This window comes from Sus scrofa, chromosome 13, assembly GCF_054392235.1.
Source record: "Sus scrofa isolate SSC_HxYL_T2T_F1_AM1 chromosome 13, Sscrofa_HxYL_maternal_Yorkshire_Landrace_v2.0, whole genome shotgun sequence".
Lineage (NCBI taxonomy): Eukaryota > Metazoa > Chordata > Mammalia > Artiodactyla > Suidae > Sus > Sus scrofa.
Window position 1 is genome coordinate 40,246,200 of NC_139395.1, and position 26,469 is coordinate 40,272,668.

Here is a 26,469-nt window from a genome sequence, read left to right on the forward strand (position 1 = left end):
CAGGAACTCCAAACACCAGTCTCTTTTCAAATGCAAGCCAGATGTGGCTGAGCATGGACAACTCTGGTTCCTGCCTCATTTGGCCAAACCCAGCCATTTACAGCATCCAAGGTCCTCCAAAAACAAATACAACTCCACAACAAGTGAGCAAGTTGGGTATGTCCTACTATCAGCAGAAGCCACACACACCACCAAGCAAAGCCTCAAAGAAACCACTGGCCAGCTCTTCATATCCATGGTTCTTTATCTCATTTTTCTCTATTTCTTCTCCTGATACCACCTCTAAAATCTCCTTTTACCCTTTGAAGCAATGCAATCCTCTGGGTCATCTTATCGTCACTCGAGTCCGCTTTAGGAACACTACCCACAAACTACTCCTAGCTCCCCTAATTCAAATAGCTCCACAAACACAAAAGCTCTCCTCAAAGGAAATGGACAATCTGCAGCTGAGAAAAATAACATTTTCACCATACAGCCCTATCAGCACACAAACAACTTGTAGATTAATATTTTAGAATCATTAAAGAGAGCTCATTTTCCATGTGTAGGGTTATCAGACAATAACAGCTATTGTTCTGTTGACAACTGACAACCAAGGTGGGGTAGGCTGATCTGGCTGGGGATATGTCCCCTGCACTGTCAGTTAGCTACAGAGGGAAAGCTATTGGTCCAAGGGGACAAACCACTCAGGTTCAAGAGAACATTTCTTTGGCCAAGGGCGCTCCTTCACTCTATCTACTCAGTTATCAGCCTAATTCTCAGACTGGAATGAAGTACAGAGAGGGCTTTATCAGAAGTGAGAAAAGCCGACCCTACATTCAGTTTTATTCTCTACACACAGGAACCAGAGAGGAAAGGTTTCCATCCAGTTGCATTCTTTGAATAGAAAAAACAGAGTCTGGAAGTTAAGCTATTCTACGTTCTGAGGAAGACAGCTTCCTGCCATAGGCATAAAATTGTTGATCAGACCCAGCGTCTACAAAGTCAGAGTGCTTCATACTGAACATCAGAAAATTTACACTGAAGCACAGTGATCATCATTCTGCCCTTCCTCCATAAGCCAACCTCAAATAAAATATTCCTTCTATAATTGGTAACTTTTTTTTTTTTTAGGGCTGAACCCACAGCATATGGAGGTTGCCAGGCTAGGGGTCCAATTGGAGCTACAGCTGCCAGTCTGCACCACAGCCACAGCAATGCAGGATCCAAGCTGCATATTCAACCTACACCACAGCTCGCAGCAACGCTAGATCCTTAACCCACTGAGCAAGGACAGGGATCAAACCCACAACCTCATGGTGCCTAGTTAGATTCATTTTCACTGCAGCACAATGGGAACTCCTATAATAAGTAACATTTTGTAGCTCAATAGAAATAAAATGCACAAGATTTGTGAAAAGAGGGCAGATGTTACATGGTGTCTCTATACCATTTCAGAATTGGACAGAAGCTCAGATAAGGAAACTGAAGCCCAATAAGGCCAAGTGAGACAATGGACACAATTCTTTTGGGCAGAGTTATGGGTAGAACCCAACCAAACAATGTGGACAAAACTTTAAAAATATTTTTTTGAATTTCAGAAACACGCTTCTTCTCTTACCAGAATTACTTCGAAAATGCGTGGGATCAATTTGCTTTCTTCCACAAGTCTGTTAAAAAAATTAAAAGATAATTTGTTAATTATTTTTTAATTAATTATTTAACTGCTATCCTGATATGGCACACTGCAGCCCCATGTTTCATTGTTTAAATTCTATGACCAAGAAATAGTAAGATTAAATCTCGTTTTAATACACTGAACCACATCTACTAAACACAAGAAACATGGGGCTTCTTTAATGACTATTAGATTAGCCTCACTGATCTGTGGCAAGTTAAATCTCAAATGAATTGATATCTGTAAATGTAAAACTTTATTAAAATTCACAATTATTATAAAGACTATCAAAATAGACAATACCAACTGAAATAATATGACCAATTCTCCGTGCAGTTAAATTATAAGCATCCCACACTGTAATCTTTCAAATATGCCTCATTAGTTATCTTCACAGCATTAAAGATTTAATGAACAATGATTTTTAACAATCTTTAACTTTAAAAAAAAGTAGACACCAGGACTTCTCTTGTGGGGCAGCCAGGTTAAGGATCCGGTGTTGTTACTATAGCAACTTGGGGTGTCACTGAGGCACAGGTGCAATTCCTGGCCTGAGAATATCCACATGCCACAGGCATAGCCAAAAAAAAAAAAAAAAAAAGAGACACTAATCACCCAGTTGTTTCCAGGCACTTTCTCTCATCAAACCTAGTTATAAACCGTCACCTATTTGTAACAAAAGAATTTTTTCATGTGATTTAAGGGAAAATAGCCTTGATTCAAAAGAAGTGGGGTGGGATCTATACAGAGAACTTCCATATGACCCCGCAATCCCACTCTTGGGCATCTATCCGGACAAAGCACTACTTAAAAGAGACACGTGCACCCGCATGTTCATTGCAGCACTATTCATAATAGCCAGGACATGGAAACAACCCAAATGTCCATCGACAGATGATTGGATTCGGAAGATGTGGTATATATACACAATGGAATACTACTCAGCCATAAAAAAAGAATGACATAATGCCATTTGCAGCAACATGGATGGAACTAGAGAATCTCATCCTGAGTGAAATGAGCCAGAAAGACAAAGACAAATACCATATGATATCACTTATAACTGGAATCTAATATCCAGCACAAATGAACATCTCCTCAGAAAAGAAAATCATGGACTTGGAGAAGAGACTTGTGGTTGCCTGATGGGAGGGGGAGGGAGTGGGAGGGATCGGGAGCTTGGGCTTATCAGACACAACTTAGAATAGATTTACAAGGAGATCCTGCTGAATAGCATTGAGAACTTTGTCTAGATACTCATGTTGCAACAGAAGAAAGGGTGGGGGAAAAAATTATAATTGTAATGTATACATGTAAGGATAACCTGACCCCCTTGCTGTACAGTGGAAAAATAAAAAAAAAAAAGTGGTAGTTTTTAAAAGAATAATATTTTAATCTCTAAATATTCCTTTAGTCCAGGGGTCAGTAAACTTTTCTCTATAAAGAGCCAGATAGTAAATATTCTAGGTTTTGCAGGTTACACAGTTTCTATAGCAACTTTTTACCTTTGTCAATGTAATGTAAAAGCTGGCATAAATAGTACATAAATGAATAGGTATGGTTGTATTCCAATAAAATTTTATTAACAAAAACAGGCAGTGGCCATATTTGACCCACAAGCTGTAATTTGCTGATCTTGCTTCAGTGAAAGAAAAAAACAGGTTCCTTAACTTCATTAGAATACTTTGTAGAATAAACTATTGCACTTAAGATAAGCACGTTGCTCCTATGGTAGATATGTGCTGTTTGTCTCTCTCTCTCTCAGAAAATACCAGGTGGATAGAAAGGGAATTTGTCATCTGGCTTCCCTAGAGCTTGTTTGTCTATGATCATACAGTGATGAAAGAAAAGCCTATGAGACTATCCCAAAAAAAGATCACAGTGTATTACAAATATCTGTTAAGGGAACGTGAGATACAGAGAGAGTTCCCAAAGACTCAAACACTTAGAAAGCCTGAGCTCAGGATCTAGCAAAAACAAACATGATGATTTCTCTGTAGTCTCAGTATATTAGAGGGAAAATGTTTTGATGACGGATGTTAAATTCATTTACATTCTCTCACTTTCCTGGGCAAGAGAAGGCTTGGGTATGAAGACAGAGCTCCTCATGATAATGTGAGAAAAAAAAATGCATTATGTGTGCAGTTCCCACCGTGGAGCATCGGAAAGGAATCCGACTAGGAATCATGAAGTTGTGGCCTCAATCAGTGGGTTAAGGATCTGGCGTTGCCGTGAGCTGTGGTGTGGCTCGAAGACGCAGCTCGGATCCCGAGTTGCTGTGTGTGGTGTAGGCCAGCAGCTACAGCTCCAATTATACCCCTAGCCTGGGAACCTCCAAATGCTGCAGGTGCAGCCCTTAAAAAAGTCAAAAAGACAGAAAAAAAAATGAAAAATGAAAAAAAAATGTATATGTGTATGTGTTACTGGGTCACCTTGCTGTATGGTAGAAATCTGAAAGAACACTGTAAACCAGCCATAAAGGAAAAAAATAAAAATCATTAAAAAAATAAAAAAGATGGAGCTCCTTATACCATGCCTGGATAGGATGGAAAACGCAGACTCAGGATGCATTCGGGCTAGCACAGCCTTAATCCTCTTCCTCAACTTCCAAATGTTAACCATATCATTTCTTAAATTCATCTTAAATATTTTTTTCTTTTCTTTTTTTTTTTTTTTTTTGGCCACCCTGTGGCATATGGAGTTCCTGGACCAGGGATCAGAACCGAGCCATGGTTGCAACCTACACCACAACTGTGACAATGCCAGATCCTTAACCAGGCTGGAGATTGAACCTGCGTCCAGAGATACTACTGATCCTGTTGTGCCACAATGGGAACTCCTCTTTTAAATATTTATCATATATACTCTTATTAGGCTCAGCATAAACATCTCTGTGTTGCCTTAGCAACCAAAGCCAAGAAGATCACAGGGACAGAGGTACCACTGCTTCCCCAGAGGTACCTAAAAGTTACAGCTGTATCACAGCCCACCCTGACATTCAGATCCAAAAGCAGCCACTCACAACACCAAATTTTCCATGATGGTATTTTTAAATATATTCAATTTTTCTTTCTTTCTTTCCTTCTTTTCTTTCTTTCTTTTTTGCTTTTTAGGGCCACATGTGCGGCATGTGAAGTTTCCAGGCTAGGGGTGGAATCGGAACAACAGCTTCCAGCCTATGCCATAGCCACAGCAATGGGGGATCTGAGCCACGTCTGTAATCTACACCACAGCTCATAGCAACTCTAGATCCTTAACTCACTGAGCAGGGCCAGGGATCGAACCCACATCCTCATGGATACTACTTGAGTGATACCACTGAGCCACAACGGGAACTCCAAAATACTCAATTTCTAACATATGGCTACATAAAGAATCTTAATTATTTTTTTTTCTTTTAATAGGGCATACAGAAGATCCCCGGCTAGGAATCAAAGCAGAGCTGCAGCTGCCAGCCTACACCACAGCCATAGCAACAATGGATCTGAGCCTCTTCTGCAACTTACGCCACAGTGGCAGCAACTTGGGATTCTTAACCCACTGAGGGAGGCCAGGGATCAAACCCACATCCTCACAGACACTATGTCAGGTTCTTTACCCGCTGAGCCATAACAGGGACTCCCTTAATTAATTCTTTAAAATTACTGCTAGTTCTTCTCTGGTTCTCTCCATGAGGAGCAGGCTGGCCTGGACTAACTCTTAAGTCTATTAACTTCAGGTTCTAACACAACCAACCAGAATAACTGTGTTCTTTAATTTGACTAACACATAATTTAGAGCCACATCTGGTAAATAAAAAGGGGAACTCAAGCTAAATGAAACTGCTTTTAGTGAAAAGCAATTTTTTTCTATGATATTTTCTGTGACTCATGAACAAACCTCAAATGTAACTCCAAAAGACCTCTAAAGCAGGTACAGAACACGGGCGACTGCAAGAGCTTACAACTATCTAAGGTAGTGTTTTTCCAGACTGTGGGAACTGACTAATAAAATAAGCAATGAGATGAGTTTACTGAGTATTGACTAGCATTTTCTCAATTTTTTAAAAAAAAACATTTTGTCTTGGAGTCCCCATTGTGGCACAGCAGAAACGAATTCTACTAGGAACCATGAGGTTGCGGGTTCAATCCCTGGCCTCACTCAGTCGGTTAAGGGTCCAGCATTGCTGTGAGCTGTGGTATAAGTCACAGACGTGGCTCAGATTTGGTGTCGCTGTGGCTCTGGCATGGGTTGGTGGCTACAACTCCGATTAGATCCCTAGCCTGGGAACCTCCATATGCCGCAGGAGTGGCCCTAAAATGACCAAAAAAAAAAAAAAAAAAAAACTACCTTTTTAGGGCTGCACCCACAATATACGGAAGTTCCTAGGCTACACGTCAAATCGGAGCTGTTGCTGCCAGCCTATGCCACAGCCACAGCCAGGCCAGGGATGGAACCTACATCCTCATGGATATTAGTTGGAACATAGTATTGTTCCATGGCATTTTTATTTCACTTATACGTCTGAATATGTGTACTGGGTAATGATATAAATGCATTTTTTAATTGTGAACTATGGATTAAACATCTGAAATCCACATATTTTAGACTGCTTTAGAGACCATAGGTCTTCAATCTGCTCTTAATTTTTTTTTTTCTGTCTTTTGCCTTTTTAGGGCCACACTGTTGGCACATGGAGATTCCCAGGCTAGGGGTCTAATCGGAGCTACTGATGCTTCCCTATGCCATAGCCACAGCAATGCTGGATCTGAGCCGCATCTGCGACCCACACCACAGCTCACGGCAACACTGGATCCTTAACCCACTGAGCGAGGCCAGGGATCGAATCCGCATCCTTATGAATACTAGTTGGGGTCCTTAACCACTAAGCCATGACAGCAACTCCCTGTTCTTAAATTTTGATTTTACAAAGTAACTCTCCATACTTTAAGCATCTCCTTTCATGCACCACCAGAGGCACAAATAGTGGCTCAGGTCTCAAATGATCAAACCTTTGATGTGCTATGAGTAATGGACTCTGTTCCTCTGGTGTGGTACTACTCTGGAGGGCGGCTCTGGTGCCCTGACCTCTGCAGACCAGGGAGGACAAGGCTTGCCTCTAAACAAAGTGCCTGACTCCCAGGGAATTATTCAAGCAGCAAGTCTTAAATCACTACAGCAGATGCTGGAAAAATCATGATGCAAAAGGTTATCTTATTTGGGGGCTCCATTGTAGCTGGCCCCATGATTTAAATGACCAGAATCATTTTAGTATATGAGTCTATTATTTCCTAAATTCGAAAAGAATGAATTTCTATGGTTTATGGACAGCCTGAAGGACAGGAAGGGAAAAGCTTCATCTGAATGTTTTTAAACCAAAAACAAAGTAGAGATCTTTTCGAAATTATCCTGAATCTTCAAAGGATTGTGAAGATATTAACTATATTACAGTAAGCTTTTCTTCCTTTATGTTAGTCATGTAAGCATGCTGTGTTTAAGTAATTCCAGATGATTAAACTGAAATATAGTGCCCTTTCCAAATTCCATTCCTGGGACCACTTTACCTCAGGTATTTCTGTTTCAAGGGGTGTCTTTTTCCCCTTGACAGTGTAACTTAATGATAAGATGGTGTGTGGTGAGTTTTCCTTACAAAGTTTTGTTTCAGGAGAGTCACTGAGATTTTGTATACCTGTGGGTTATATTATGAACAAAAGAGGTTCTGTTTGAATTAAAAATTTTGAATGAACTTATGGAAATCTTTAGGATACATTATTTGGCATTCTAATTCCCTCCTGTTGGTGTTGGCCATTGGTGTTGGGAAATGTTTTAAAATGTATTGATTGATAATTTATTTATTGATTGATAAGTTTTAAGTGATATCTTATTTTACTTACTGCTAAAAATGTATTTATTAATGCTTGAGAACTCATTTAAAATACCATACATTTAAATTCTGATAATTACTTAGTTGAGATTTATCTATGGAAGCTACAAGCACAAATATATAAGATTTTATCACAAAATGTGCCATGACTACGAGAAAAATTTAAGCGCATATTTTATTTATTTTATTTTTTTATTTTATGTTTTTTCTCTTCTAGGGCTGCACCCATGGCATATGGAGGTTCCCAGGCTAGGGGTCTAATCGGAGCCACAACTGCCAGCCTACGCCAGAGCCACAGCACTGCAGGATCCAAGCCGCGTCTATGACCTATACCACAGCTCACAGCAACGCCGGATCCTTAACCCACTGAGTGAGGCCAAGAGATCGAACCCACAACCTCATGGTTCCTAGTCAGTTTCGTTAACCGCTGAGCCACGACGGGAACTCCTAAATGCAAATTTTAAATAATAGCTCAACACTTTTGATATAAGAAAGAACAAGTACTTTTGAGTTAAAATTATTGGCAGTGACCTATGGAATCATGACGGCCTTGGTTTTCTCTATTTTCTGGCACAATTACATTTCTTAGAAAATAGGGCTAAATATCAATCTAGCAGTATTTAGATATAAAAGACTAGTCAGGTGCAACTTAGGAAAAACTAGGAACATATTGATCAGTCCACTTCTATTCTAAGAGCCAACTACAGCAGCAATTGGGCTGAATTTCAAACTATTATTAACATTTTTAAAAGTTTCCTTCAACACTTAAAACAGGAAGAAATGCAGAGAGAAGAAGGCAGAGGATCTCTGCCTGCCCTTTGCTCAGTTTTGCAGGACAAGAAAGTGGTCCCCAAAAGCAATAAAACAGGCCTAAGGAGACACAGGGGTCCATCCATGGAGTGCACTGTCTTGGGTTTGCTTCCTTGATTCAAGTTTTTATCTAGTCATGGCATAGAGAGAATACACATGAAGGAGGACCAGATGTCCACAGCCTCAATGTCCATTGGTGGATCTGTTCAACCAGGGACACTGTCCTCCCCAGAAGACTTCTCTACCCACTGTCTCTGCATTTCTAGAATCCATCTGGTCACACAGATCTAACTTATTATTGGATATGTTTTTTTCCTGGGAACTGTCTCAATTTATGGTTAACATTATTGAACTCTTGCCATGGGCTCATCTTATAAACTCAAAATCCATGCCCTCAAGTTCAGAGTCAAATGACTTGACAGATATATAACCAAATATAAAAACAAAATTCAACTTCTATCAGAGGTATAGGCACAGGCTATAGGGGACCAGACATGGGGGAAACTTACTGAGCCCAGATTACTGAGAAGAAGGTTCATGAGCCTTGAAATACAGAGGATTGTCTAGTGAAAACAATTGTGGTGTGTGTGAAGGAGACAGACGCGCCTATGTGGAGACAATGGTGAGAGTAAGTGGAACAGTCTAGTAAAGGGATAATGTGAAAGATGGAGCAGAATGACATAATCTTGACCATCAGGCTCAGAAGTTTGGTTTTCGCCGCAGAAGTATGGGAAGTCTCTGACAGATTTTAAACAGAACAATGACACAGTTGGATTTGCTATTCAAACTCCAATCTGATGGTAACAGGAAAAATGAACTAGTGAAGGAATGCAACCTGGAACAAGTACTTTTCAAAAGTGTGGTCTGCAGACCAGAGCCAACCTGCAAACAGCCACAGACCTATGACAATGGAACAATGGAAACTGGAAAGACTAAGTTTATATCTGTGGGATCTAATGAGAAATTTTAACTTTGTGGCAGTTTTAAAACATGGCCCCACCCAAATATGATGAAAGAACACCTGCAAGTCTCAAAGGACCTGTCTACGAGCTATTTACAGTGGAGAATCCTGGCAGGGACCCCCTTACCCCCTAGGAAACATATCTTACATCACCAGGAATAGGACATACTGATGTCAGGTCCACCCTGATATCACCGACTAAGAAGGGTACATCATCACTTCTGAAAAATGTGCAACCCTAATCTAAACATGATAAATTCAAGCAACTTTGGGGGGTATCTTACAAAACAACTACCCACACACTTCTAAAGTGTCACAGTCATGAAAGACCAGGGAAGGGTAAGAACCATCCTAGGCTGGAATAGACCAAGGAGACAGGAAAACTAAATGCACTGTGCAGTCCACAATTAGACCAGGGAACAGAGAAAGGACGTTATTGGGAAAAACTGACAGAACTGGAATAAGACGGGCAGATTAGCTAATAGTATTATTAACAATGGTAACTTCCTGGCTTTGACAACTGTCTTATGGTTCCATAAGATGTTATCATTCGTGGAAGCTGAGTGAAGGGCAGATGGAAATTCTTTGTCTTATTTTTGCAACTTTTCTCTAAAGTTAAAATTATTTCAAATTTTAAAGTTTTTTTTTTTTAATGGCTCCCAAATTCTTCAAGTCTCCTCTCTTTGAAAGGTGAGGTCTGCTTCCTCTCCTTTTAAATCTGGGTCAGTCTTTAAATGCTTTGACCAATACGGTAGCATAGATTATGTGATTTCTGCTTATATTGTTTTTTTTTTTTAATTTCACTTTCATAGCATTTTATAAAAATGCTTATTCTGGTTGTCTGTGGGTACATAACCCACAAGCCCAAGTATAGTCTCGGCAAGCAATAACTACCTTATGACATTCACGGATTCTGTGGGTCATGAACTTGGACACGGTACAGTGGGGATGACTTGTCTTTGTCCCCTATGTTTGAGGCCTCAGCTAGGAAGACACAAAGGAAGGCTATGGTTGACTAGACTAGCTTAGGGGCTATAATTATCTGAAGGCTTCTTTATTCACATGTCAGGCTTCTTGGCTGGGATGACTCAAGGAAGGCTGTTAATTCTGCTAACTAGATCACCCAGTACTGCCCTCTCCACGTGGCTTGGCCTCTCACAGCATGGTAGCTGGGTGCCAAGGAGGAGCGTTCCTAGAGAACCAGGCAGAAGCCCCATGGTCTTTTCTAATTGAGCCGTGGAACACAGAGCATCACTTGATATCAAGAAGTGGTTATAAGCCAGTTATTAGGGCTAGCCGAAGCAGAGGGAATGAGAGCCTCCTGATGTGGGAGTGGCGTGGTCACGTGACAGAAGAGCACAGGATGGGAGATGTTTTTGCAGCCATCTTCGTAAAATACAACCTGCCACAGCATTAGTCTGCAAGACACTGACATTTCAGAAACTGTGTCTTCACCAAATCGTTTGAGTAACACTGGTCTAGAACAAGAGAGACCAAATAATAGGCTACTAGAGTGACACAAAGGAGATATGATTGAGGCTTTACTTTAGTTTTCTATTGTTGACTAACAAATTACCACAGACTTCGCAGCTTAAAGCACAGCCATTGATTGGCTCGAAGGTCTGTAGTTCAGAGGCCTAGCTCAACTTGGCAGGGTTACCTGCTCAGAGTATCAGAAGTCTAGAATCAAGACGCCAGCTAGGCTAAGTTAAGTTTCCATCTGGAGAGTGGAAGGGATTCATTTTCAATTGTGTTGTTGATAGAATTGTGTTCCCTGCACTTGTAGAACCGAGGTACCTACCTCCTTGTTGGCTGTCCGCGAGGGGTCCCTCTCAGGTTCCAGAGGCCACTCACGTACCATGCCACATGGCCTCCTTCATCTCCAAAACTAGCAATGGAAAATCTCCTCCATGCGGAATCCATCTCAAGCTTCAAAGCTCTTTGATTTCCCTTTCTCTGACCTCTATACCAGATTTATTTACTTACTTATGTATGTATCTATTTATTTATTTTTATTTTTGGCTGCCATAAGGCACATAGAGCTCCCGGGCCAGGGATCAGATCTGAGCTGCAGTCACAACCTAAGCTGCAGCTGTGGCAATGCCAGATCCTCAACCCACTGTGCTGGGTCAGGGATGAAACCTGCATCTCAGCACTCCCAAGATGCCACAAATCCCACTGTGCCATAGCAGGAGCTCTCAGACCAGATTTAAATGGTTCATATGATTAGTCAGGCCCACCCAGATGATCTCCAATATAAGGTCAACTAGTTTGGGACTGGTTTAATGACATCTGCAGTAACCCCTCAGAGAAACTCTAAACTAGTGTTTAACTGAATAACTGGGAGAAGATAGGCTGGGAGTCTTGAAGGTCATTTAGGATTGCCCACCACAGACCTGAACTTGCACCCATTCCAATTCCATCTTATCCCTGCCTCCTTTTTCAAAAAAATAATTCACATTTGATTCTTTGAACAAGCTGCTTCTGGCCAACTTGTGTACAAACCCAAAATAGATGCTGGAAATTTGTAAGCTTTCCAACAATGTTGGTTAGGAGTTTTATATTTCTTATTTGTTCATAACTGAGCACTAGACTACAAAGCTTTTTCATTTCTTATGGCTTACATAACTTACCAGCCTTGTGGACCAACAACAGTCATTTAAAATAAAAGGTCTCTAACATCGAGCTGAATTTCAAATTATTGGTTCAGTGCATCAGCTTCAAAAGGAAATGGTTTCATAATGTTTAGTTATGGCATGATATTATGTCCATCTTGAAAGCAAGAATATTTGTACTATTTCTCCTGGAAATGTTTGCCCTAGCCTGCAATGTTTGATAATCCTCTTGCAGAGAACTGTAAGAGTCTTACCAATAAAGGTACACATATAAAGACATTATTTTTCCCATACAAAAAGGGCAGGATTAAGAGTTGAGCAGCTTTAGCACAGAGGATTTCAGATCCGGTCATTTTACAAAGATCTACAGAGTTCTTCTCATGGATGGGCCTGAGACTTCTTCCCTGAGGAAATCTGCACCTCAGTGGTCACGAAACATACAGAATAAAAATAACTTAATCCAAGTTATAAGGCTGACTGCTTCATTTGCTGAGGAAGTGTTAAAATTAAGTTAGCAGATGAGCCATACCAGAAAGCCCTCTGACACAAAAATCTCCCATTGCCTAAAATAGCGTGAAAAAGACATGAACTTCAGTAAGAGAAAATCTGGCTAGGTAAAAAGTGTTTCCCAACAGAAAGGAGATTTTAGGTGGGAAGAGGAGAATCTTACATTACATTAGCAACTCTGCAAAATGCTTTTCTACCTGTTAACTCAACAGATGTGCAATATAGCCCTGTGATAATAATGTATACCTGCTGAATGAATCCAGGCAACAGAATGTTTCTACCACAGAAAGTACAGAAGTTGAGAAGAAAGAGCTGCAGTCAAGAGGCTCTCCATGCAGCATGTGAAGCTCTCTGACAAGACACCTCTGACTCTACATGCTGTGATGTGCCTGAAAGACCAGTTTGTCCACAGCTTTACATGAACTGTCTCTGCACCGGCAATAATGCCCTTGTGAACCAGCCAAGGGCTCAATCTCCACCTCCCCACATCCAGCCCAGTGCTTTCTGTTCTGCTCAGTCCTAAGCCCTCACCTTCCATCTTTCTGAACCCTGTGGCCCTGCAGATGGCCTCCTTTTGCTAATAATTCTTTGAACCTTTGGCACTCTCCCCAAGACATAAACCTGTACTGGCCCCACAGCTCCACGCATTGAAACTACAGGTAGTAAGGAGCATGCTTGTCCTTGCAGCAGAGAAGGGAAGGGAATGAACAGAAAGAAGCACAGTCATTGAGATAAAAGACTGGCAGGGGCACAAGGTTTCTAAGAGGACAGGAGACTGTACGTGTGGCCAGCATTGCTTTCCTCCTACAGAAATGAGCCTAACAAAAAAAAAAAAAAAAAAAAAGCAACTGTATATGACATGTTTTAAAATTTATTTTCAATTTAGTAAACTTGTTTATTTTTGTCCTGTTACTTAGTGAAATGCAAGAGATTTTTATCTTGGAATCCACTTGAAGTCAGGCTAAGATTTCTCCCTTTTCTCTCTCATGCACTTAATAAACATTTACTGAGTGTCTCTTATTACAGTGTGATGCATAGGGCTGAGAGCGCTATCAAGTACCACAAGTGCTATGATAGCTGTCTAAAAAGGGTGCAGAAGGGACAAGAGAAACCGTCTCTTCTATCTGAGGTGCAGAGTAAACATGGACTGCAGAGTTACTCTGTGGAACACGTGATTCCCAGTGCTGGCCGTGTGCTGGCTCAGTGGACTCTAACGGGGGAGGGGGAGGAGGGGGCGGAGGGGGAGGGGGGGAGGAGGAGAGGGAGGAGAAGAAGAAACACAAGCAGCCTGGATCAGCATCCTCCCTGCACAGAATGAGTACTGATTGAGTCAAGCCTTGAATGAGGAGTCGGTTATCAGTAAGTGGTGGAGGAAGAAAGGGTGGAAGGGGAAGGAGGACAGGAAAGAATGATCTATGTCCTGGGCAAAGGGAACAGAATGACAGAAAGCAAAAGCAGGATGGCTCATTAAGGACAGAGAAAAGCTAAGTTCATGGCCTAAATGGAAGTGGGAAAGAGAAGGTAGCAAAAGATGAGGCTGGAGGAATAAGCCGGGGCAGATCGCAAAAGACCTTGTTAGCCAGGCCAAGAAGCCTGAACTTGGTAAATTCCCACCTAGAGGGCGACCCCTGCACCCACAAGCTAAGAATGGTTGTTAGGTTTCTAAATCATTGGGGGAAAAAATCAAAACAGGGGGAGTTCCCACTGTGGCACTGTGGGTTAATGATCTGGTGTTGTCTCTGTGGTGGTGTGAGTTCGACCCCTGGTTTGATTCAGTAGGTTAAGGATCCAGTGTAGGTCACAGCTATGTCTTGGATTCAATCCCAGGCCTGAGAACTTCCATATTCCTTGCATGTAACTAAAAAAGAAAAAAAAAAAATCAAAAGAATATTCCATGACAGGGAGTTCTGTCGGCTCAGTAGTAATGAAGCCGACTAGTATCCACGAGGATACAGATTCGATCCCTGGCTTCTTTCAGTGGGTCAAGGATCCAGTGTTGACATGAGGTGTGGTGCAAGTCACAGACTGGGCTCGGATCTGGCGTTGTTGGGGCTGTGGTGTAGACCGGCAGCTGCAGCTCCAATTCAACCCCTGGCCTGGGAACCTCCACAAGCCACAGGTACGGCCCTAAAAAGACCAAAGGAAAAAAAAAATTTCATGACATGTGAAAATTGCATGAAATTCAAATTTCAGCTTCCATAAATAAAGTTTTTTTTTGTTTGGCTGCATCTGTGGCATGTGGATGTTCCCAGGCCAGGGACTGAACCTGCACCACAAGAGCGACATGTACTACTGCAGTGACCACTTGGGATACTTAACATACTGTGCCACAAGGGAATTCCCATAAATAGAGTTTGACTGGCACATATCCAAGCTCATTTATTCACATATTGTTTATGGCTCCTTTCACATCACAATGGTGGAGCTGAGTAGCTACAACAGAGACCACACGTCCTGCAAGACCTAAAATATTTACAATCTGGCCTTTCACAGAAAAAAAAATTGCTGAGTTAGCACATGTTCCTGCTCTGGGGAACTGGGTGCCACTGATGGAAGGATTACGTAATATGATATCATTACCAGCTTTACATTTTTATGAGGACTACGCAGGCCACGTGAGAGGATGGACTGAACACAAACGCGACTAGAAATGGGAAGATCCATTAGCTGCCAGTGACCACTCTCAAAGGGAAGAGCTGATAAGAATCAAAGCAGGAATAATTACGAAAAGACAAAGATGAGAGAGATTAACCAGGATCTATCAACAGGATCTATCTACTGGATGCAAGAACGGAAAAGGAAGAAAGAAATACAGAATGACTCCAGGCACTTGATCTGTCCTACCTGGAGATCCCCCACCATGACTACCACCAGAACTACAAACATCACAGCAAACCGCCTCATCCATGCCAACTCCTATGCAAGAAGGCAATGGGGCTTAGGGTGTCACCTCTTACTTAACCCTGACTTGAGGAGGACACTCGCACTGAATGTTATCCAAGGTACGCAGCAAATATGCTTCAGAGTTCATGATTTTAACTGCTCTAAGATACAATATGAAGGTAATGTATGGGGAAAAGACTAGTTTGGATAGGCAAGATGAGCTATGTTTGGAAAGTGAAGTGAGTAGTGAGCTGAGGACAAAAACCCATGGAACACCAAGGTTTAAAGAGCTGGCAGGAGAAAGAAAATCGGGACATCTCAGTGTTCACATGATGTAGAAAGCAAGGTCACCATGACTTTGTTGACCATGAAGACCTTAAGATTGGGTTATAGATAGTCATATCATGTTATAGATAGCTTGTGTTTGTGTGTGTATGTGTTTAATAAATGCATGTTTTTTCCTTCATTATAAAAATTATTGAAAACCATAATAAATGTATACATCTACTTCTGTAAAGTATATAAATACAGAGGCATAAAAATCATTTATTGATGTTACCTTTGGGAGACTAGCAAAGAATTACAAATAAAATATATTCCCAGCACTCTAAGAAAATCATTAATAGGTTTTGATATATTATTTCATTGTTTTTCCCATTGAGAAAGGACATAGGATCAACCTCATCTTTAAAATAACATGCATGTATTCTGTGTCATTGCTGGAAAAGCCATGCCTCATTTTATGTCTAATAACCACAGGTGAGTCCATTTTACAGAGGAAATCATTAATACTTAGGCTAGTGAAGCCATCTGCTCACTATCACTCACAAAGCCAACAATGGATTTGGGACTAGAAGTAGAATCTACTTTAACAAACTGTTAGGTATATTATATCACGACAGAGAGTGAGAGAAAAAGTCAAATCAGACTGCATACAGTAAGATATTTTAACATATTAAAAACACTTCCTACGTCATTACATATTCAATTAAAATAGGAGTTCTCAAATCTACATACTTTTCTGGTTTTCTGTCATTAGGGCCAACTTTTTTTTAATTGAAGTATAGTTGATTTGCAATGTTGTATTAGTTTCAGGTGTACAGAAAAGTTACTTTGTTATACATACGTACTTTTTCTGATTCTTTTCCCTTATAGATTATTACAAAATATTGAGTAAAGTTCCCTGTGTTATTATACAGTAGGTCCTTGTTGGTTGTCTATGTTAAACATAGTAGTATGTATTTGTTAATTCCAAACTCCTAATTTAACCCTCCCTACCCTTTCCCCTTTGGTAAGCATAAGTTTGTTTTCTATGTTTGTGGGTCTATTTCTGTCTTGTAAATAAGTTCATTTGTATCTTTTTTTTTTTTTAAGATTCCACATATTAGTGATCTCATAGGATGTTTGCCTTTCTCTGACTGACTTCACTTCATATGATAATCTCTAGATCCATCCATGTTGCTACACATGGAATTATTTCAATCTTTTTATGGCTGAGTAATATTTCACTGTATACTTTTCTAACGTACATTGTATTTAACTGGTCCTCTATTGAGGGAGTCCTGTCTTCCCCTTTCTACTAGTATTCATTAGGGAAAAATCAAATGCAGTGGCTAAGGGATGGTATCGAATGAGCTCAAATCCTCAATGACTCTTCCCAGCTCTGTGCTCCTGGAAAAGCACATAACACCAAGCCTTACTTTCTTCCTATGTGATACCGCTGCCTGTTTCATTGCCTGACAGTGAGGAGCAAATAAGATCGTGTCTGTAAAGCCCTCGCCCTGTCTGGTACATAAAAAGTTGTCTGTCAAGAGAGATAGTAGCTGTTCTGACTGTTCCTGTTGTTCTCAACAATGTTTTAACGGACACTCTTGTATCTAAGTATTTGCATATATCTTTTACTATTTTCTTAGGCTAAATTCTTAGAAGTGGAATCAAAGGCTATATTTAAGGTTTAACACATACTAGCAGTTTGCCTGTCACGAAAGATGTACTAATGCATGACAGGGCATGTTTCACTAACCTCTCAACAAGTGCTATTAAACAACCAAAAAAAACCTCTACCAAGTTGATGTTTTTCTTATCCTGGTGGAATTTTCTTTGATTACTAACAAGGGCAACGCTTTTTCACATTTATTGTTAGGACTGGCCTTTTCAAGATCTTTGTCTATTTTTCCTTTGGGTGTCCCCTTTAGAATTTCAAGATACCCAATGAAGTCTGCCCTAAAAGTTGACCATTATGTCAACTCTGTCAACAGTTGGTTTAAGAAGGATTTATGACTCCAAGCAGAGAAGAAAGACGCACATACATGAACAGTGCATCCTCAGGGTGCAAGGTACCTCAGAGGCATTTATCTCCTTGAAGAACCGGGCTTAGTCTCCCTCAATGCCTGGCTTTTTTCCTCTGTCATCTGCTACAGCAAAGAATGCTAAGCAATAACACATGTTCAAGATGGTGATAAAAACGTGCCAAGGAAGTCACAGAACATTATTTGAAACTCAGACCACTGTTTAGTCTGGCAGCTCTCATGCTCTTTAATTACATGACAAAGGCCCTGTCTGTATAGCAAACACTGTAATATATTCTGACCAATAACTGTCATCACATACAATCAGAAGACTTGACATGGAAGAGGGTTTGGTGCAGACATGAGAACTGAAGTGAGAGTCTGTGCTTTGTGGCTCCGATTACATTCCATTCGGTTGGGTTTCACTTTGTTCTACAAAGCTGACTGACAGTGACAGGTGAGTGTGATGGATTCACAGATAATGCCTGGCTTTGTTAAGAGTATATTAACAACAACAACATAAAGGAGTTTGGAGCCTAAGTATATTGCTTATTCTAAAATGCTAATTTATCAGGAGTAACCTGGTGGCTCAGTGGGTTCAGGATCCAGCATTGTCACTGCTGTGGCTCTGGCTACTGCTGTGGTGTGGGTTTCATTCCTGGCCCAGGTACTTCCACATGCCACAGGTGTGGTCAAAAAAAATTTTTTTTTTAATTTGTAAATGCTAATGTACCTTGGTAAATCACCAAAAGAAAGTGCCAACCTGACAAAGAGAATTATGAGGCTAAAACCTGCCAAATATTACAAAGGGGCTGAATCTTTCAGACTTTGGAGGGTAGATTCTACCAAAAGACTGTGTTTAACTGTCACTTCTACAGTAAGGAGGCCACCATGGTTTTGCCGGCTGTAATAACCAAGTAACCAAAGGTTTCTAAATCAACTGGGATTTGTAAAGAGATCCAATAAACATATCGACACAAAATATAAGGGCACCCCAGAAATGCTTCATTGCCAGACAATGATATCTTTTCACTTTTGCCTTTGTTTTCACTACTGCACATTTTAACACCATCAAAAGTAAAACCAATTTGTTTTACAAATACAAAATAACCAAAAGGCATTAGTTGATGAGTCAAAAATGAAAGACACCACTAAGAAAAGTCAGAAACCCCCATCAGGCAAAGATAAATAAATATATCAGTTGAAATAAACATATCGTACATTCATATTCTGGTCCAAGGCAATTGGTTTATCTTGACACACTGCTTAATGAACCAATTGAATGAAGATGTCAATCTGATGTTAAATAAACAAATAATTTAAAGAATATTCCTTTTAAATCCTGGAGAAAATGATGCCTATGGTGGCTAGATAAAGAAATGGAAAACTGCTCATTATGGCAAAGGATAAGGTAGGTTGCCTTGATGGGACATCCTCTATGTATATGACAAGTCAAGTGTCTCACAGGAGGGTACCAATGTTTAGATGGCAATGACTTATGAAAGCTTGCAACGGTCTGGGTTTTACCAGTGCCCACGGCTGCTATCTAGCCACAGGCACTGACATTGTCACCCTAGAACGGTCCAAGGGGAAGGTCTCATTTCTGCTGGCACACAGGCCACTTAATGGCTTTCACCTCCTCACTGAACTGGCTGGAAATGGACTCACACATATAAAACTGTCTGCACAAACCCCAGAGAGAGGTTTCTCCATGTGACTGAGTCATTTCCTAATAATGACTGGTGAGTTGAGGAGCCTGCCACCAAACTAAGGCCAATGTTTAACTACTCAGGGCACTTGGAATGCAGCCCTAGAATTTACAATACACTCAGACAGCCCAGGCTAGACCTCCTGCACGAAGACAACTATGGTACGTGAGCCCTACTCTCTTCACAACACATATGTAGCATCTTCACAACTAGCCACAGAGTCTGCAGCACAGTCTCTGGCTTGGTCTAGGGGCCCAAGAAGCCCAGAGCTCTTGATAGTGAATTGAGGAGGAGATGATCAGGGACCTAAGGGCTGCACACACTGCCCACCACTCCATGCTCCAGCTGCACCAGAAAAGACGGGAGAATCACAGGCCCAAACTGTGTCCCGAATGCATACATATGAGCAAATAATGGGCAGGCAATAAAATATGCTCAAAGGCACAATACGCTTGAGATTTAACCAATATTCTGTGGTTAGATATGCTTCTAGATAGAAGATATCTATTCTAGATAGATGCAGGCCATAAAGCACCCCTAAGAAGGGTTCCAGAGAGGACCAAGCTCTGTCCCATTTGAAAGAGCTAAGAGTTAATAGTAATACTGCTTAAATGGTTTATTAAGGGAAATACAACACATTTTCCACAGGGAAAATAATGTCTAAATCATTTTTTTAAAGGCAAGTATAAAAAGAGGCACTCAGGAGATCCCTGAGGCCCAGTGGGCTAAGGACCCAGTGCTGTCACTGCTGTGGCAGAGGTTTGATCCCTGGCCCAGGGAACTTTTCCATGCCATAGGCACAGTTAAAAAAAAAAAAAAAAAGAGGAACACATAAAAAATAATGCCCACATAATAACCACAATGTAACTAATAATCATAGTTACCATTTTACTCTCTTTCTTAAAGTAGGAAAAAATGGATAGTAACAAGTGACAGTAGCCCCAAACAGAAAGATGAGGCTTTAGTACAGTATTGTTTTTATAAATATTCTAGAAATAGGAATATAGAATACAATTTCCAATTATCCAAATAAAAATACCTTGACCTCTCAATTCATTGACCTATCACTTACAAACTCTTTTCTAATCCCCCGTCCAGTCAGCCAGCTTCTAGACAGTTTTATGATTATTAACTGCACCACTTCAAGTGTCTCACTTTCAAGCATCCCAACTTGTATTGCTTCCCAGCTTCCTGGCTCAATTATCCCTGTGTTTGCATACTGGATTCTAACACCCCTCTCCCTTAGGGAGCACAGCAAGGGTTACCCCCTAGGAGGCAAGGATGTCAATCTAGCAAAGCACAGACAGCTTTTACCCTTCCCATGAGATCAAGGGTTGGGAAACTTTTCCAGTAAAGAGCCAGAAGTAAATACTTTTGGCTTTGCAAGCCACGTGGTCTCTTTCAAAACTACTCAGCTCTGCCACCGTAGCATAAAAGCAGCCAGAGACAATAAATAAATGAATCAGTGTGGCTGTGATAATATTTATAAAAGCAAGTGGGCTGGATTTGACCCAGAAGCTGTAATTTACCAAGCTCTGCAACTAGATCTTCCTCATCAACAGAGAAGCATCACTGAAATATTAAGAACAAACCCCAATAATTGCTTTGACCCCATATCTCCCTCCAGCTCCTCATTTTCCAGCTCTGCTTTATAGCAAAACTCTTGTTAAAATCATTGCTGTTTCCTGTCTCCACGTCACCATTCCCTCCTCAAAAACTCCACCATGTTTTTGCCCCTGAACGCCACTAAAAATAACCCCTGAGAAATGATGCCTGTTGGCAATCTAATGGTCAATTCTCCATTCTCATCTTACTGACACGCTAAGCCGCATCTGACACTGGTGTTATTCCCTTCATCTCTAAGTCCCAGCTTGGAAATGAAGCTAGCATTTACACAGCTAGACAGCTCCCTCACCTCGATCTTTTATGTCACCTTCCCAAAGAACCTCTGACAACCCTCTTGAAGACAGCTGACCCCAGCCCATCCTTCTCTATTCTCTAACCCTGCTTTACTATTCTCATATCACTAGCTGAAATTGTGGCTTTTTTTTTTTCTTTTTTGCTGATTTCCTTGTTTATTGTCTGTTAGCCCCACGTATTCATAAGCTTCTTGAAAATCAGGACCATGTGTGTTTTGTCCAACTCAGAGAACACAATGATTTGCAGGATGAAGCAATGACTGAATACATAATACTAACGTCTCCTGGAGGTAGAAAAATACCAAAGTTGATTCTGCTCCAAAGTTCCATAATTCTATGATGGAAATGAATTGCAAAACTTCAAGAGACTTTGAAAATAAGAGAAAAGAAGCAAATGAATTTTCTTGTGGGCAAGGAATGAAATACTTGAGGAGACTACTAGGCAGCAGTCTGTTAAAGATCTCTGAACATCTATTTAAATACAGAAGGAAGGAATTATAAATTATTTATTTTTGATTGTAGGCTCTCCACCACCCCCACCACCCCCCACCCAAACATCAGGGACCATTGTGACCAAAGACTTCGACTAAATGCTAACTTCCAACACAGCATGTAAGTGGCTCAAGCCCAGGCCCATGTGACCAGATACTTCAGCATGTAGGGCGGCTCTTGGCCAGGCGCTGGGTGCCCCTCCATAATGAAAGCTGTCACCGAACCCATGCAAGTCAGAGGAGGATAACTGAAATGAGGAGGCCTCCAGCATACAGGGCTGCTATGGGAATATGGATTCAAAAGATTAAATTGGTTCTAAGGACAGAGATGACCAGTCTCAGTGGACCCAACACAACTCCATACAATAAGGACAGGCAGTGAAATGTGTATCAAGTCACCATGAACTTAGGGAAAATCTCTGTGATGATTAAACAAGATGATGGAAGAAAATGAGCAGAAGTATAACTACCTCCTGCACCAGGAAAAACTTAGATAAGAGGTTTTTATTTCCTGAAAAGATTTTTAAAAGTCAAAATAGATTTAAGTCAATTTTTAGTGATCTTCCTCACAAATCACTACAGAAAACCGAAGGCCTTGGATCAAACTCCTAGGGTTCAAGAAAGGTATCCTTCTGTAATCCTATCAGAATCCTGAGATGGAGGGAGAGAGTGAATACTGACTCCATGAGTACCTATGTAAAGACTTACATTAGTTCCTGAAGGAGGCAGGATGATGAGCTGTATCATAATTAACATAATGAGGAAGGATTTCAACCCTGTAAATATAATTTAAGTCATGACTAGAGGAGGGTACAAAGCCCAAGAGGAGGACAGAGGGAAGAGGTCAGGAATTTCAATCACCTTACTGACCAGAAATGTGCCAGGAGCTGCTTTGATGATAAAAGAGAGAGAGATGAGCACCAGCACCAAATGATGACGGCAGAGGGAAACAAAGGAGAATCAGGCATGGGCTGTGATCACATCCACACTGACATGAAGATGGCTACGTGGAAGAACTGGACCAGTCTTACAAGGAAATGTGTGACACAAAGAAACTTAAGCAATTCAACTACAAAGTCCATTGTGATACTCGCATGGGTTTCTTTTTTAAAGTGGCCCTGCTAGCTAGTACGAGGAAAAATGGACCAAGAGGTCTAAATCCAAAATCTGACCTTCTCATTGACAGTGGGGTCTAGAGCACACAAATGCCTTGGGGAACCCATTTTCTCAAGTGAAAAATGAAGACACTGGCCCAGGATACCAATCGTGTTTTTTATTCTGCATGTTTGATTCCTTGACATCTTAAGACCTGGCCAACTCTGGAGGGGACACCCCTCCCAAGGCCAGCTAGTTCCCAGCAATAACTTGTCTCCTTTGAGTCTGCCTTTCCTACGCAAACCAACCACCACCGCCCCCCCACCCCCACCCCCACCCCCAGAAGCCTCCTTGGTGGAGCTCTTAAACTCCAGGTCACTATGTCTCTGCCCTAATCATTCCACGATCAGGTACCAGATAACTACAGATAAACACCACACCACAGAGCCTAGTGAAATCATTCAAACTAGCCAACCCTAAGCCTGCTCACCTATTCCTTCCCTTGCAAACTACAGCAAAGCCTATTGCCCACCTTTTCCTCTCGCTCCCTCTGCCTCCTGATGGCCTCTGGTGCTTCCCCGGGTGGCCCTCCCAGGGTGTGGTTTACCCTCTGCTCTCAGGATCTGTGTGGGTAACAAACTACCTCTTCCAGGTCTGTTGAACCCATCATACAAGGATAATTTTTTTTTAATGTACATTTACAAGCACCAGATGACCTCCAAAGCCCCACATAGCCTTAATATTTCTAACATTTCTGTATTCACATGAACAAAGGCAAAAAAAAAAAAGTGCTACTCCTTCAGTTCAGGGGCTGGAGACATTTTCTGAAAAGGCCTAGAAAGTATGTATTTTAGGCTTTGCCAGACACAAGGTCTCTGTGCCTCATATTCACTTGTGTGTATAAACTGTACAACCCTTTAAAAATGTAAACCCCACTCTTACCTGTAAAAACAGGCTGCAAGCCAGCTCACCCTGTGGGGCAGCATTTGTGAATCTTTAGAAAACAGGGGTACATCTACAGATCAGGATGTCTTGTGCAACACAAAAAGCTTTACTGGGCGTTCCCATTGTGCTGCAGCAGAAACAAATCCAACGAGGAACCATGGTTGTGGGTGATCCCTGGCCTCGCTCAGTGGGTTAAGGATCCAGCATTGCCATGTAGATCGCAGATGCAGCTCAGATCCTATGTTGCTGTAGCTGTGGAAGAGACTGGCAGCTGCAGCTCTGATTGGACCCCTAGCCTGGGAACCTCCATATGCCGTGGGTGCAGCCCTAAAAAGCCAAAAGAAAAAGCTTTATTGAATCCCTACTCAGATTTACTGGCCCCTCTGTAGTACATGACTGGAGAACCACTACTTTTAAAGGGGTGCAATAAACTCTAAGTGTTTTCCTTATAAATGTCACACCACAAAAATAATCTGAAACCATCCACTTCTGACCCTGAAATAGCTGCTAAGTATTCATGTAACCATGAATTCGCATCTGTGTTGAAAGAAAACAATGAGAAAAGATCACTTTGCCGAAATCATCATCCTGACTAGAGGTCACAAACTCAATAGGGTCACAAATTAAAAAGTCGTTTACCAGAAAAACATATGGACATTCTAATACACTTAGACACTCTGGATTTCTCTAGAACCAGACAATATAAAATAAACACAGGAATTCCCATTGTGGCACAGCAGAAATGAATCCAACTAGGAACCGTGAGGTTGCAGGTTCAATACCTGGCCTCGCTCAGTGGGTTAAGGATCCAGCGTTGCTGTGAGCTGTGGTGTAGGTCGTAGACGCAGCTCAGATCTGGCGTTGCTGTGGCTGTGGCGTAGGCTGGCAGCTGTAGCTCTGATTGAATCCCTAGCCTAGGAACCTCCATATGCCCTGGGTGTTGCCCCAAAAAGCAAAATATATAAATAAATAAAATAAAATAAACACAGCCAACTATAAAATCGTCCACAAGAATGGAAAGTATATTTTACTAACAGTTTTCAAAAACTAGTTAACAGCAGTGGAAATCCATCAAGATGACAGAGTAGGGGAATGTGGAACTCACCTGCCCCACAAAAAAAAAAAAATCAAAAACACATCTCCATGTAGAACAATTCTCAATGAAATCTTACTGGAAACTGGCAAAAAGACTCCTATACAACCAAGGCTGTAAAAAAGATCCACACGTACTTGGCTAGTATAAAGGAGCAGGGCCCTGTGAGAGGGCTTCCCAGAGTGGACCCCCACTCATGTCCTCCACCTGCCTTCTTGTCTATAGAAAAACTTCAAAGAATCAATTTAATCAGGGGAGTGAGAAAATACAGAGAAAAAGGAAAACGGTCAAGCAAGACAGAATAATAATAGTTTAGCCATTCAACAAAGTCAAGGACCTTCAGTCCTTCCTCAAGGACTGTAGATAGTAGTCTGAGCCACATCCTTAGAGTGCTTTGCAGGTGCACCCACCGGGTGGAAGAAGTTAACTGTATGCCGCCCACAAGCCTGTAGAGCCCAGACCAGGTGGAGCCAGAAGGTGGATGACACCGACTCTCAAATACCTCACCAGCAACCCATCAGGAAAATGTCCATGAGCTGATCACGCCCTGCTCCATTAACACTGTAAGACTCCTCACTACCCGCTCCAAAGCAGGCACAGTCCTCGAGGCACTAGCCTGCCGTGTTCCCCCTTTGCCTGGCAATTAAAGCTCCCTTTTCTGTTTCCTCCAACTCTATCTCCTCGTTTCTATTTGGGCACTGGCAACAGTAGGAAGGTAAGAAAGGCGATGGGGTCAGGACCTGTTGCCTAGAAGGAACTCAGAGGAAACAGGAGGACACAGAGGTGGAGACCCCCCTTGGGGAGGAACTGCTTTGGGTCACAGACTGAGTGCCCCAGCCCTGGGGTCCTACACAGGGAAGAGAGCCCCCTTGGCTGGTTGGAGGACCACCAGGATGAACAGGAGGGCTGCGAGAAACCTGGATTCCACTTGTGAAGAACAAACACAGGCTGGTTGCCCCCAGGCAAGGTGTACAGGGTGGACACAGTGCTGCTCAAAGGGATGCCAGAGTTCCCATGGCTGCCTTTGTGCTCTGGAGACCTAGCTGAGCCGACACTTCAGCCCCGCTTATTCTACATCACAGCACAGAACTGGATCTAGGGTTGCCACAACTGGGGAAAAGCTCAGCCAAGGGACACAGAGGCAAGTTGATCCTGGGGCGGGGGCGGGGGGGTCTGACTGGGGCAGAAGCGGCCACTGTTGGTATTCAAGCAGCACCTCAGAAGCAGCCCAAAACTCTGGCAGCAGCCGATCCCTCACAGCTCATACGCCAGAGAGTCCATGTGGACTCCGCCTGCCCTGCAGTGCATCTACACAACAGGGTGGGGAACAGAAGACTAGGGAGAATGATCAGCCATGAGGGACAAAGGGGACTGGGTCCCCAGGCTGCATCTGAGCAGGACAAGAAAAACTACTGCTGATGACTCCACAGGCAGCATCTGGGAAACAGATTGGACCTCTATTTGCAGCTGACATGAGCCAAGAGCCCCCATGGCACTCCTTGCTTCAGCACTGCCCCTCTCTGGGGCAAGGGTCCAAACACTAGAAGCAGGGAAGGCAAATACTTAAAGGGAAGGAGCCAGCTCAGGACTGACCATCAGGGCTTCTGCTCCATAACTTGGGATCAGACCCTGC

General features: G+C 41.9%; 1 protein-coding gene and 1 long non-coding RNA gene across 29 annotated transcripts in view; both read right to left on the bottom strand.

Moving 5' to 3' along the window:
- The window catches only part of ULK4 (unc-51 like kinase 4), a 540,161-nt gene that overhangs the window by 300,434 nt on the left and 213,258 nt on the right, over window positions 1–26,469 (bottom strand). For all 28 annotated transcript variants that reach the window (XR_014822784.1, XR_014822772.1, XR_014822770.1 and 25 more), the window contains one exon: window positions 1,601–1,649. Coding sequence is in view for 15 of the 28 variants with exons in the window: in XM_084987830.1 (XP_084843956.1) it covers window positions 1,601–1,649 (49 nt within the window). In the remaining 13 variants the exon portion in view is untranslated. The remainder of the gene's footprint in view (window positions 1–1,600; window positions 1,650–26,469) is intronic.
- On the bottom strand, window positions 21,612–26,433 carry LOC146397272 (uncharacterized). Its single transcript, XR_014822807.1, has 2 exons — window positions 25,765–26,433; window positions 21,612–23,452 (listed from the first exon to the last, which is right to left on the bottom strand). It is a non-coding gene; the product is annotated as an uncharacterized LOC146397272 (long non-coding RNA).